At 43.8% G+C, this 15,192-nt stretch overlaps 1 protein-coding gene across 3 annotated transcripts in view; it reads right to left on the reverse strand.

Annotated features, from left to right (window-relative positions):
• The window catches only part of LOC124795232 (alpha-tocopherol transfer protein-like), a 145,108-nt gene that overhangs the window by 96,608 nt on the left and 33,308 nt on the right, over window positions 1–15,192 (reverse strand). For 2 of the 3 annotated variants that reach the window (XM_047259155.1, XM_047259154.1), the window contains exon 2: window positions 11,097–11,249. The exons of the other annotated variant lie outside the window; for it this stretch is intronic. In XM_047259155.1, coding sequence (XP_047115111.1) covers window positions 11,097–11,235 — 139 coding nt within the window. In that variant the 5' untranslated portion in view covers window positions 11,236–11,249. The remainder of the gene's footprint in view (window positions 1–11,096; window positions 11,250–15,192) is intronic. 3 annotated transcript variants of the gene reach the window in all.

Here is a 15,192-nt window from a genome sequence, read left to right on the forward strand (position 1 = left end):
TGATTGGAATTTCGTGAGAAGATTTCGTCGCAACGAAAAACGCCTTTCTTTTAATGTTTTCCAGCCCAAATCCTGTATCATTTCTGTGACACTTTCTCCCGTATTTCGCGATAATACAAAACGTGCTGCCTTTGTTTGAACTTTTTCGATGTACTCCGTCAGTCCTATCTGGTAAGGATCCCACACCGCGCAGCAGTTTTCTGAAAGAGGACGGACAAGCGTAGTGTAGGCAGTCTCTTTAGTAGATCTGTTACATCTTCTAAGCGTCCTGCCAATAAAACGCAGTCTTTGGTTAGCCTTCCTCACAACATTTTCTATGTCTTCCTTCCAATTTAAGTTGTTCGTAATTGTAAGACCTAGATATTTAGTTGAATTTACAGTTTTTAGATTAGACTGATTTATCGTGTAACCGAAGTTTAAAGAGTTCCTTTTAGCACTCATGTGAATGACGTCACACTTTTCGTTATTTAGGGTCAACTGCCACTTTTCGGTCCATTCCGACATTTCTTCTAAATCGTTTTAGAATTTGTTTTGATCTTCTGATGACTTTATTAGTCGATAAACGACAGCGTCATCTGCAATCAACCGAAGACGGCTGCTCAGATTGTCTCCAAAATCGTTTATAAAGATAAGGAACAGCAAAGGGCCCGTAGCACTACCTTGGGGAACGCCAGAAATCAGTTCTGTTTTACTCAATGACTTTCCTTCAATTACTACGAACTGTGACCTCTCTGACAGGAAATCACACAGACAGTCGCATAACTGAGACGATATTCCATAAGCATGCAGTTTCACTACGAGCCACCTGTGTGGTACAGTGTCAAAAGCCTTCCGGAAATACAGAAAAACTGAATCGATCTGAAATCCCTTGTCAATAGCACTCAACACTTCATAAGAATAAAGAGCTAGTTGTGTTTCACAGGAACGATGTTTTCTAAACCCATGTTGACTGGGTGCCTTCGAGGTAATTCATAATGTTCGAACACAATACATGTTCTAAAATGCTCCTGCATATCGATGTTAACGATATGGGCCTGTAATTTAGTGGATTACTCCTACTACCTTCCTTCAATATTGGTGTGACCTGAGCAACTTTCCAGTCTTTGGGCACGGATCTTTCGTCGAGCGAACGGTTGTATATGATTGTTAATTATGGAGCTAATGCATCAGCATACTCCATTGGTCTACAGTCTGGACCAGAAGACTTGCATTTATTAAGTGATTTTAGTTGCTAAACTACTCCGAGGATATTTACTTCTACGTTACTCATGTTGGCAGCTGTTTTCGATTCGATTTCTGGAATACGTACTTCGTCTTCTTTTGTGAAGGCATTTCGGAAGGCTGTGTTTAGCATCTCTGCTTTGGCAGCACTGTCTTCGATAGTATCTCCATTGCTATCGCGCAGACAACGCATTCATTGTTTCTTGCCGCTAACATACTTTACATACGACCAGAACTCTTTGGAATGTCTGCCAGGTTTCGAGACAAAGTTTCGTTGTGAAAACTGTTATAAGCATCTCGCATTGAAGTCTGCGCTAAATTTCGAGCTTCTCTAAAAAATCGCCAATCTTGGAGATTTTGCGTCTGTTTAAATTTGGCATGTTTGTTTCGTTGTTTCTGCAACAGTGTTCTAACCCGTCATGTGTACCAAGGGGGATCAGCTCCGTCGTTTGTTAATTTATTTGGTATAAATCTCTCAACTGCTGCCGATACTATTTCTTTGAATCTAACCCACATCTGGTCTACACTTATATTATTAATTTGGAATGAGTGGAGATTGTCTCTCAGGAAGGCGTCAAGTGAATTTTTATCTGCTTTTTTGAATAGGTATATTTTTCTCTTATTTCTCGAGGATTTGGGGATTACAATACGACAACCCTGTGTTCAATAATCCCTGAATCGGTTTTGATGCTGGTTACTAATCCGACCAGATTTGCAACTAGATTCAAGACATCCCTGCAGACAAAACGTTCTTACCAGAATATAATCTACAGATTTTGAGGTAATATCCGGAGCACCCCAAGAAAGTGTGATACGACAGTCACAGTTTGAATGTATATAAGCCGGGCGGAGTGGCCGCATGGTTTGAGTGGCCATGTCACGGATTGCGTAACCCCTCCCGCTGGAGATTCGAGTCCTCCCTCGGGTATGGGTGTGTGTTGTTCTCAGCATAAGTTAGTTTAAGTAGTGCGTACGTCTAGGGACCGATGACCTCAGCAGTTTGTTCCCTTAGGAATTCACACACACACACACACACACACACACACACACACACACACACACACACAAATGGTTAAAATGGCTCTGAGCACTATGGGACTTAACATCTGTGGTCATCAGTCCCCTAGAACTTAGAACTACTTAAACCTAACTAACCTAAGGACATCACACACATCCACGCCCGAGGCAGGATTCGAACCTGCGACCGTAGTAGTCGCGCACACACACAAAATGTATATAAATTATCTAGTAGAAGCTCTTTAAGATATTTCGCAGGTGATGCGGTTGCTTATAAGAAAGGAGCAGCGTCGGAAGGCGGTATCGATCTGCAGAATTATTTACAAAAGATTGATGAATGCCGAAGTCTCTGACAGTTGTCCCTGGACGTAAAGAAACGCAACATCCATTACTGTACAACTGCCCTACTGACGACAAACTGCTGGAAACAATACATACCGTAAATATCGAGAGTGACCTTAAATGGAATGACCACATAAACAAATTGTAGGAAAAGCAGACGCCAGACTGAGATTAATACGAAGAATTGTAAGGAAATGTATCACATCCACGAAAGAAGTGGCTTACAAGGCGCTTGTTCGACCAATTCTTGAATATTGATCATCATTCTGGGTCCATTAACAGGTAGGACTGATAGAACAGATAGATAGGATCCAACGAACAGCAGCGCATTTGCTCACGGCATCGTTTAGACGGCACGAGAGCGTTACAGATATGCTACACGAAGTCAGTCGCAGACGCTACGAGAGTGGCGTTGTGCACCAGGAAGAGGTTTGCTATTGAACTTCCGAGACAGCACTTTGCGCGAAGTGTCGGACAACACATTAATTTCTCCTACATACATCTCGCGAAATGACTACCATGAGAAAACTCGAGAAATTATACCAAATACGGAGACTCACTGACAATCGTTCTTCCCACGCACCGTTCGCGAGTGGAAAAGGGAAGGGGCGACAAGTTGGTGTCACCAGAAGATACCGCCAGGTGGCTTCCGCAGTATTTACAGGGTGTTTCAAAAATGATCGGTATATTTGAAACGGCAATAAAAACTAAACGAGCAGCGATAGAAATACACCGTTTGTTGCAATATGCTTGGGACAACAGTACATTTTCAGACAGACAAACTTTCGAAATTACAGTAGTTACAATTTTCAACAACAGATGGCGCTGCGGTCTGGGAAACTCTATAGTACGATATTTTCCACATATCCACCATGCGTAGCAATAATATGGCGTAGTCTCTGAATGAGATTACCCGAAACCTTTGACAACGTGTCTGGCGGAATGGCTTCACATGCAGATGAGATGTACTGCTTCAGCTGTTCAATTGTTTCTGGATTCTGGCGGTACACCTGGTCTTTCAAGTGTCCCCACAGAAAGAAGTCACAGGGGTTCATGTCTGGCGAATAGGGAGGTCAATCCACGCCGCCTCCTGTATGTTTCGGATAGCCCAAAGCAATCACATAATCATCGAAATATTCATTCAGGAAATTAAAGACGTCGGCCGTGCGATGTGGCCGGGCACCATCTTGCATAAACCACGAGATGTTCGCAGTGTCGTCTAAGGCAGTTTGTACCGCCACAAATTCACGAAGAATGTCCAGATAGCGTGATGCAGTAATCGTTTCGGATCTGAAAAATGGGCCAATGATTCCTTTGGAAGAAATGGCGGCCCTGACCAGTACTTTTTGAGGATGCAGGGACGATGGGACTGCAACATGGGGCTTTTCGGTTCCCGATATGTGCCAGTTCTGTTTATTGACGAAGCCGTCCAGGTAAAAATAAGCTTCGTCAGTAAACCAAATGCTGCCCACATGCATATTGCCGTCATCAATCCTGTGCACTATATCGTTAGCGAATGTCTCTCGTGCAGCAATGGTAGCGGCGCTGAGAGGTTGCCGCGTTTGAATTTTGTACGGATAGAGGTGTAAGCTCTGGCGCATGAGACGATACATGGACGTTGGCGTCATTTGGACCGCAGCTGCAACACGGCGAACGGAAACCCGAGGCCGCTGTTGGATCACCTGCTGCACTAGCTGCGCGTTGCCCTCCGTGGTTGCCGTACGCGGTCGCCCTACCTTTCCAGCACGTTCATCCGTCACGTTCCCAGTCCGTTGAAATTTTTCAAACAGATCCTTTATTGTATCGCTTTTCGGTCCTTTGGTTACATTAAACCTCCGTTGAAAACTTCGTCTTGTTGCAACAACACTGTGTTCTAGGCGGTGGAATTCCAACACCAGAAAAATCCTCTGTTCTAAGGAATAAACCATGTTGTCTACAGCACACTTGCACGTTGTGAACAGCACACGCTTACAGCAGAAAAACGACGTACAGAATGGCGCACCCACAGACTGCGTTGTCTTCTATATCTTTCACATCACTTGCAGCGCCATCTGTTGTTGAATGTTTGTCCGCCTGAAAATGTACTGTTGTCCCAAGCATATTGCAACAAACGGTGTATTTCTATCGCTGCTCGTTTAGTTTTTATTGCCGTTTCAAACATACCGGTCATTTTTGAAACACCCTGTATGTAGATATAGATGTAGATGCAGATATGGAAAAGTGAGAACAGTCTTAGAGCGACCCAATGTCAAATGTGTATTTCACCCACCCCCCAAAGATGTCGACACTATTATGTACAGTAAAGCATGATCTACGCCTTTACCAAACTAGGGCCCACCAAACCTCTGACACTGCATGCAAGAATACATTGGGGAAACTGTACATATAGCAGAAGAAGCGTGCCATTAACGTAGCCGCCACTCTGAGTTATACCAAACCACCAAACCAGCCGTGGCCAACCATGGTATAAAAACTGGTCATTCTATGGACCACAACAAAACCAGTATACTTAGGCAGTCTTCCTCATTATGGGTTAGTGTAATTAAAGTGGCCGAAGAAATTAGGCATCAGTACTGAGTAATTAACGAGGACAGCGGTCTACAGCTGCATCAGGTGTGGAACCCTGCACTGAACAAAGATGCGCTCATAGATGGTTTAGAGAGTCAATTGATGTTTTGTCACACAGTACTGTTTCATCATTTATGACATTTCTGTCCAGTATGACAGCTTTCTGGATGTGATATTTTTCTTCTATTGTTCGTAAGTGGTCCAGATCATTACTGCCTTTCAAGATCTGGAGATATGTTTCTGTGCCACTACGATTAAAATACGCAACATAATCCATAAATAACAAACCAAAACAAATAGTTTTCCGTACCAGAGCCTCACAAAAATAAAAAATACCAATGTTCGCAGGTCATTTTACATGTAAGAACAATAACAAAAAGCCGGCCGAAGTGGCCGTGCGGTTAAAGGCGCTGCAGTCTGGAACCGCAAGGCCGCTACGGTCGCAGGTTCGAATCCTGCCTCGGGCATGGATGTTTGTGATGTCGTTAGGTTTAACTAGTTCTAAGTTCTAGGGGACTAATGACCTCAGCAGTTGAGTCCCATAGTGCTCAGAGCCATTTGAGCCAATAACAAAAGCCGGCCGGAGTCGCCGTGCGGTTCTAGGCGCTACAAACTGGAACCGAGCGACCGCTACGGTCGCAGGTTCGAATCCTGCCTCGGGAATGGATGTGTGTGATGTCCTTAGGTTAGTTAAGTTTAATTAGTTCTAAGTTCTAGGCGACTGATGACCTCAAAAGTTAAGTCGCATAGTGCTCAGAACCATTTGAACCATTTGAACCAATAACAAAAACATGTTTGCCAGGTAAATGAAAAACCAAGTACAGGTCAGGATAAGGCAAATATACCAATGATAAGCGTAAAGAAAGGGGCGTATATCACTATTTTACCGTAGTTTAAATGTTATACGGGGTGTTCAAAAAGTCTCACCGCAGTGCCGTATGATTGTTAGGCGCGCGTGCCGTATGCCGCAGTGAATATACCGAAATGAAACTGAGTGAAATACAAGTTATTAATTTATTGAATATTGCTTGTTACTCACAAATTTTCACATTAAATATTGAAAGTGTCTGCTCTGTTGTTGAATACACAATTCAGTTCGTCTAATCATGTTTCCAAACACAAGCTGTAACATTTCTTCTGTAACAGGAGCAGTGAAAGTAGATAGTGCAGTTTTCATTTCATCGATGGATTTTGGACGGTTTTTATAGACGGTTGCTTTCGCTGCACCCCAGAAGAAAAAGTCAGGTGGTGTTAGGCCAGGCGATCGTGGAGGCCAAAGTCCCTGTGAAATTATGCGAGCACCAAAAACATCAGCAAGCAGTGACATTGAAACGCGAGCTGTATGCGCGATTGCACCATCTTGTTGAAAATAACCGTGCAGTATTTCACTTAACACAAGTTCTGCTATGAATGGGTACAGAATATCACTGCAGTATCGTTGTGCGTTTATTGTTTCGTTGAAAAACACAAGCAGGCGAACAGTCATACGGCACGCGCGGCTAACAATCATACGGCACTGCTGAGAGACTTTTTGGACAATCCGTACTATGACAAAAATTCAATACAGACGTTGCCCCAACATCCCTGTGTTGCAGATGACCTGATGTATTAATTTAGCCCTGTGCACCCTCTTCGATTTATTACTGTTTTCTGCAGACATGGGAACAGACCTTAATATTGCAGTATGAGGCATAAATTTGTTTTCATTGTCGTGGAATATACATCCAAATGTGTCTGTAGCAGCGCCGTTGGATCAGTACATTGTACCTTCACTGTTGTTCAAGCGCTTATTGAAATAATTTGGTGAACTACTTTGGGTATTAATGTAAATAAACATGATTTCATTGTTAAAATCCCCGGGTATTTAAGTAGGTTCCTATTAGAGTCCTGCATGACCGAGTAAGCGGGCACAAAATACGAGGTGGGGCGAGCACATCCTAACTGGATAGGCTACCCGCACTAGTTCTTGTGGCCGAGCATAGAAGTCGTGACCGAATACGTAGCACATAACTTCAAACATATTTACACGTGTTATTATCCGTGTGACACTGCAGCCAGTACGGGTTTCTCATTTGTGGTGTGTGTCTCTCTGTAATCATGCAGCGCGAGGAAGCCAGTGTAGTAAGACGTAAGATTGAAACCAATGTTTACACACTAAAGAAACGGGAAGGTCTAAAAAGCCAAGTATGGAGTACATTTCTGTTGGTTGTAGATGAAAACAGTGCGTCTACTGGGTACGTATCGTGCATAAACTGCTCCACATTGTTGTTTTTCCTGTCGGGAACCACTCATTTAAGGAAACACAGTTGCAAGATACCTCACAAAGATCGTTTCTTTGGTCGTCCTTCCGTGATCTTAATATGCTTGAAATAAGTGAAAAGCAGGAAATTCTTAGCAATGTGCGACAAATGTGTGCTACGTACGCAGGTACAACATACAATCATTATCATAATCGTTTTTACATAGTTATAGAGAAACGGGAATGTTGTGACTCGTATAATATTTCATTAACGTAAAACATCTCGTTTTTATGGGAATGGGAGTCGGGTTGTTTGGGGGAGAGACCAAGCAGCGAGGTCATCGGTCTCTTACGGGAACGTTTCGATGATTCCCATATCAGTTCTGTATTACTTGTCTCTTTTGTTTATTATCATAGATCCTTCAAGTACTGTGTCATCACCATCCAGAAAGAGAGATTGTTTCAAGGAATGGAGGAACAACAGATCATCCGCAGCAGATAAAGTAGATCTCTACATTTTAATGCGCCCCGGACAAGATGATGATGACATCTTAAAGTGGTGGAGCAGACATGAAACAGATCTGCCAGATTTTGCTGCAGTTGCAAGACGTATTTTATGTATCCCAGTAACAAGCGTACCTAGTGAAAGGTGCTTTAGTAAATCCGGCATGTTACTAACAAATTGGCGCAGCCAATTAAATCCGGAACGCGTTAGCGATTTACTGCTGTCCAACAATAATTTTGTTTATGTTTGCAAACAATTGAAAAGTATGGCAAGTTACGTCTGTAAATGTTTAATGTTCTTTGTATGCTTTCTTTATGAAGATGGTTGTCTTCTAGATTACAGGGAAAGCACTTATTTAATGTTTCCTATAAATGAAAGGAAAAATATATCTTTTGTTTGGAAAGGAGACTCGTCTTCTGTCAGCGATTGTATTGAAATATCATTTTACTTTCCAGGTGCTTTATGAATTTAGCTGTGTCACGTACCCGTTCTTGGAAATGTTACTTTTGTATTAAAAGAGAGAGAGAGAGAGAGAGAGAGAGAGAGAGAGAGAGTTAAATACACTGTGTGTGTGTTTGTTAGAGAGAGAGAGAAAGAGAAAGAGAGAGAGAGAGAGAGAGAGGGAGAGAGAGAGAGGCGTTGGATTGTACAGTACAGTACAGTGCAGCGAGCCGTGGCGAGGGGAGGTGAGACGTCAGCGGTAACCGGCCATGCTCGGTTATCCGCGTGTCCGGAATCCGGACATCAGACATGGGGCGAGTACGTGACCGAGCCGAGTCGTGTGGGGGCCGGACACGAGCGGCTCGGTCCCCCTGTCAACAGGGGAGCCGTGACCGGTCAAACATTGAGCGTTGCAGCACTCTAGTTCCTATGACAGTTACAACTCTTACACGAGATAAAAGATCGATTAAAAAATTGAAGTGTTAATGTCGCAGACACCACGAAGACAAGAAAATTTAGGGTTCGTGCGGACGCATATAGACAGTTGTTCTTTCTTCTCTCCGTTTGCGATTGGAACAGGGAAGGGAATGGATAGTAGTGGTACAAGGTACCCTCCGCCATACACCGTATGGTGGCTTATGGAGTATTTAGATGCAGAAGTAGAAAGACTAATAGAATTCTGATGGGCACAGTGTATGTAATATATGTTGTGTAAATTGAAGAAAAGATCGTGTCACGTAGAGGAATCGACAGGTTGTTTCAGGTATTGCGGCCTTCACGCTGACTGGTTTCCCGACTGTATTTCCATTATACGTATGAAGACACGAGTATTAGTCTGCCACAGTATTACTGAATCTGGGAGTAAGGCAGCTTTGCACGGCTTAGCGTGAGTATACCTGATAGTATATGCGCAACAGACCTCTGGGATGCGTTTTCCTTCGACATCACTGTACTTGTTCATTGTAACGTCACCGTGTGTTTCCGATAACTGCCATGGGAGAGCAAGTGAAATAATATCGTGTTTGGGTGGTAACAGAGAGATCTCTCACTGTGACACTGCTGCGTTGGTTTGCTGCTATACGGAAGACGAGAGGAGCACCCGAAAGACGAGCTTCCGGAACTAAACTGTGCACTATAAGGAATAATACTTATTCAGTTTTAAACGTTTCTAGAATACTTTACGCAAAAACGTTTGTTCTCGTATGTGGATTTTCCGTGTAACGGTATTGTCATTTAAATAAAACGTCATTTGTCTGTCATTTCAGTGCCTTTTCTTAGCAAATATTATACGAGGTTTGGAACTTTAATAGTGGCAACTATTTATTTACAGCTCGTACAAAATAGATACGTGTTTCAAAGTTTTACTGACCTCCAAAGTAGTCACTAGGATTGTGTATAACCCGCTGCTACCGATGTGGAAGTCGTAGGATGCTCTTAGCAGCGCCAGTTGTGAGTTCGAGCGGCGCGGTCTATTGCCCGACGAATTTGTAGCATTTCTTAAGCGAATGCCGTGAAGTGTATCCTTCAGTTTAGAAATCGAGTTGAAATCACGAGGGCTTAAGTCAGGGGAGTGCAGTAGGTGGTATAGCACTTAGCAGCCCAATCAGTCAAACAAATCAGTAACAGCTTGCACTGTACGTGCTTGAGCATTGTCCTGCAAAATGGTGGTCAGGTCCTGCAGAATGTGTCATCACTTCTGTCTCTGAGCTGGTCGTAGGTAGGGTTCCAAAAACGAACAATAGAGGGGCAGAAGTGATGACACTTTCTGCAGGGCCTGACCATCATTTTGCAGGACAATGCTCAAGCACGTACAGTGCAAGCTGTTACTGATTTGTTCGACTGATTGGACCGCTAAGTGCTATACCACCTACTTCACTCCCCTGACTTAAGCCCTCGTAAGTTCAACTCGATTTCTAAACTGAAGGATACACTTCACGGCATTCGCCTCAGAACTGCTACAAATTCGTCAGGCAATAGACCGCGCCGCTCGAACTGTCAACACAACTGGCGCTGCTAAGAGTATCCTACGACTTCCACATCGCTAGAAGCGGGTTATACACAATGCTGGTGACTACTTTGGAGGTCAGTAAAAATTTGAAACACGCATCTATTTTGTACGAGCTGTAAATAAATAGTTGCCACTATAAAAGTTCCTACCTTCGTATGAAGTTCATGAGTTTGCTCTACAAGCAAAATCTCTTCACCATTTAGGGTAGAAAAATCTTGCATTTCTACGTTGGAAGCTGAACGTGGGAGAAATTACACTGCAAGCACAGAATTTAAAAAATTTAGACATCACGAGCGCTGTGAAGATGGAGGAGGAATGAGAAAGCCATAATGCAGTCGCAAAACGAAACGTTGCTACAAAAGAAGAGCAAAGAACACACACACACACACACACACACACACACACACACACTGCACGAACACAATGCACGAACAGGGGAGTTGTCAACTGTGGGGGATAGAAAGGAAATCGGACGGAGGAACTGTACCAACACCTATGGATCTAGACTCTTAGATTAGGATGGTATGTTGGTTGTATACAGTTCGATACTAGCGTGGAAGCGAAGAGACAGAAATGGGAAGAGAACTGAGCTGGTGTGTACACAGAGCAACAACTCATAAACATTAGAGCTCTCACAACATACAGTTAATTACTAACCTGAAACCACATACGAGGATGTGCAGTTGTTTTGGAAGTGAATTGAGTAATAGATGAAAACAGTTTTGTAACACTGATCTACTTATGGTCCGAGTTACCTATGGTGTCGGGTAGGTGCGGCTGGGCCTGCAACCAGTCCCTCAGCGTGGCCAGCGACTGCTGGATCTCGTCCTCACTGGTGCCCAGCTGTTTCCTGATGGCCGCCCGTTGCTCTGCAGTGGCAAACTCGAACTTCATTTTCAAACAGTTTCCTGTAAAAGAGCAGGAAAGTCCGGTGTCGGCAGAGGCCATTAACTCGGGTTTGATCAACAGTCCATGCAGAGCTTTCTGTGGTTTCAGTTTACCACGAAAGGAATGGGCATCTTTAAATTAGAACAAATCATATAAGATGCAAATTATGGCTTCAAAAGTGGAGAAAAACTGAAAAACCCTTCTACGATTGCGACAGTGTGTTACAGACGAAACAGCACAACAGCACTTGACGATGGAGTGTCCAAGAAGGAGAAGTGTGAACACAATACGAGACATACACAGTGGCACCAATAATGTCAAGAACTGGCTGAAAACACTGGACATCAGTTTTTAACTTCCTAAAAATTCACACACACATATACTGAAGCGCCAAAGAAACTTGTATAGGCATGCGTATTCAAATACAGAGATTTGTAAACAGGCAGAATATGGATCTGCGGCCGGCAACGCCTAAAAAGTGGCTCTGAGCACTATGGGACTTAACTGCTGAGGTCATCAGTCCCCTAGAACTTAGAACTACTTAAACCTAACTAACCTAAGGACATCACACACATCCATGCCCGAGGCAGGATTCGAACCTGCGACCGTAGCGGTGGCGCAGATCCAGACTGAAGCGCCTAGAACCGCTCGGGCACATCGGCCGGCGGCAACGCCTGTGTAAGACAGTAAGTGTCTGGTGCAGTTGTTACATCGGTTACTGCTGCTACAATGGCGGGTTATCAAGATTTAAGTGATTTCGAACGGGGTGTCAAAATCGGCGAACGAGCGATGGGACACAGCATCTCCGAGGTAGCGATGAAGTGGAGATATCCCGTACGACCATGAATATCAAGTAAAAGATCTTGCAAGAACAGGACAAACGACGATTGAAGTGTATCGTTAAACCTGACAGAAGTGCAACCCTTCGGCAGATTGCTGCAGATTTCAATGCTGGGACATCAAAAAGTGTCAGCGTGCGAACCATTCAACGAAACATCATCGACATGGGCTTTCGGAACAGAAGGCCCATTCGTGTGCCCTTGACTATGACTATGACACAAAGCTCTACGCCTCACCTGGCCCCGTCAACACCATCATTGGACTGTTGTCTGGAAACATGTTTCCTTGCCGGACGAGTCTCGTTTCAAATTGCATCGTGCGAATGTACGAGTATGGAACTGACTCATGAATCCATGGAGCCTCCAGCTTATCAGGGGATTGTTTAGGCTGATGGAGGCTCTGAAATGGTGTGGGACGTGTGCAGTTGGAATCATATGGGACCCCCAATAAGTCTAGTTACGACTCAAATGGTTCAAATGGCTCTGAGCACTATGGGACTCAACTGCTGAGGTCATTAGTCCCCTAGAACTTAGAACTAGTTAAACCTAACTAACCTAAGGACATCACAAACATCCATGCCCGAGGCAGGATTCGAACCTGCGACCGTAGCGGTCTTGCGGTTCCAGACTGCAGCGCCTTTAACCGCACGGCCACTTCGGCCGGCCTAGTTACGACTCTGACGGGTGACACGTACGTAAGCAAACTGTCTACATCTACATCTACATCCATACTCCGCAAGCCACCTGACGGTGTGTGGCGGAGGGTACCCTGAGTACCTCTATCGGTTCTCCCTTCTATTCCAGTCTCGTACTGTTCGTGGAACGAAGGATTGTCTGTATGCTTCTGTGTGGGCTCTAATCTCTCTGATTTTATCCTCATGGTCTCTTCGCGAGGTATACGTAGGAGGGAGCAATATACTGCTGGACTCGTCGGTGAAGGTATGTTCTCGAAACTTTAACAAAAGCCCGTACCGGGCTACTGAGCGTCTCTCCTGCAGGGTCTTCCACTGGAGCTTATCTAGCATCTCCGTAACGCTTTCGCGATTACTAAATGATCGTGTAACGAAGCGCACTGCTCTCCGTTGGATCTTCTCTATCTCCTCTATCAACCCCATCTGGTACGGATCCCACATCGCTGAGCAGTATTCAAGCAGTGGGCGAACAAGCGTACTGTAACCTACTTCCTTTGTTTTTGGATTGCATTTCCTTAGGATTCTTCCAATGAATCTCAGTCTGGCATCTGCTTTACCGACGGTCATCTTTATATGATCATTCCATTTTAAATCACTCCTAATGCGTACTCCCAGATAATTTATGGAATTAACTGCTTCCAGTTGCTGACCTGCTATTTTGTAGCTAAATGATAATGGATCTATCTTTCTACGTATTCGCAGCACATTACACTTGTCTACATTGAGATTAAATTGCCGTTCCCTGCACCATGCGTCAATTCGCTGCAGATCCTCCTGCATTTCAGCACAATTTTCCATTGTTACAACCTCTCGATACACCACAGCATCTGCAAAAAGCCTCAGTGAACTTCCGATGTCATCCACCAGGTTATTTATGTATATTGTGAACAGAAACGGTCCCATGACACTCTACTGTGGCACACCTGAAATCACTCTTACTTCGGAAGACTTCTCTCCATTGAGAATGACATGCTGCGTTCTGTTATCTAGGAACTCCTCAATCCAATCACACAATTGGTCTGATAGTCCATATGCTCTTACTTTGTTCATTAAACGACTGTGGGGAACTGTAGCGAACGCCTTGCGGAAGTCAAGAAACACGGCATCTACCTGTGAACCCGTGTCTATGGCCCTCTGAGTCTCGTGAACGAATAGCGCGAGCTGAGTTTCACACGACCGTCTTTTTCGAAACCCATGCTGATTCCTACAGAGTAGATTTGTAGACTCCAGGAAAGTCATTATACTCGAACATAATACGTGTTCCAAAATTCTACAACTGATCGACTTTAGAGATATAGGTCTATAGTTCTGCACATCTGTTCCACGTCGCCTCTTGAAAACGCGGATGACCTGTGCCCTTTTTCAATCCTTTGGAACGCTACGCTCTTCTAGAGACCTACGGTACACCGCTGCAAGACGGGGGGCAAGTTCCTTCGCGTACTCTGATCACCTGCAGCCATTCATGTCCATTGTGCATTACGACGGACTTGGGCAACTCTAGCAGGACAATGCGACACCCCGCACGAATGAATGCTAGGAAACAGGGAGGGACCATACGTGTAGACATGTGCAAAGCACACAACACGTGAAACATTCAGGCTAAATCCATTTGGATCAAGACTATTTTCTTCACTTGTTTAAATTGTTTTATCAGGTAGCCGCTACTGCCCACAACAACGACTTCATCATTTACAAATTAAATATAGTAGGTGCTCAAAATGACTGCCTCCAGCGTCACATAAAATGTTATTTTATGGGACTAACAGATTAGAAAGGAAACAAAAAGAAAAATCTTTAAGCCAATTATCAGTAGCATTATGACATATGGATCAGAAGTATGGACACACTAGAATCGCAAACAGTAAAAAGGTTGACGGTAACGGAGATGGACATTTGAGGCGGTCCACAGGGATATCTAGCCGAGAAAGAATCACAAACGAAGTCATCAAGAAGAAAATGGACGTTACAAATTCAGTTGCAGATTGTAGATAAGAAAAACAATTGTTATGGCATGGACATAGAAAAAGGGTGTCAAAGGAGTGATTACCACAGAGAAATGTGGAATGATAGCCAACAGGAAGAAAGAAAAGAGGGAGACCGCCGATCACATGGATTCAAGTAATTCAGACATCTATCAGAAGTAAAAATACTAAAGAAAAATCATGGACAGGTAGACAAAAGTGGAAGACGAAAATCAAATATGATGCGTAATCTTGGAGTACCAGAAAATGTAAAGTGTTACATTGTGAAACCGTATAATATTAACAATCTGTATCTGTGCCTAGTAAATTAATAAAAGTGAATTAGAGTGAAGAAAAGGGTAACTGATAAATCTCGAAAAACTGGAAATGATAACCAAAAGTATTGCAGAAACGATTGAGGTGTCAGAATAAAAACCTTGGCGAGCAGCATGAGCTCATGTACAGTATCTA

Source organism: Schistocerca piceifrons, chromosome 4 (genome assembly GCF_021461385.2).
Source record: "Schistocerca piceifrons isolate TAMUIC-IGC-003096 chromosome 4, iqSchPice1.1, whole genome shotgun sequence".
Taxonomy (NCBI): domain Eukaryota; kingdom Metazoa; phylum Arthropoda; class Insecta; order Orthoptera; family Acrididae; genus Schistocerca; species Schistocerca piceifrons.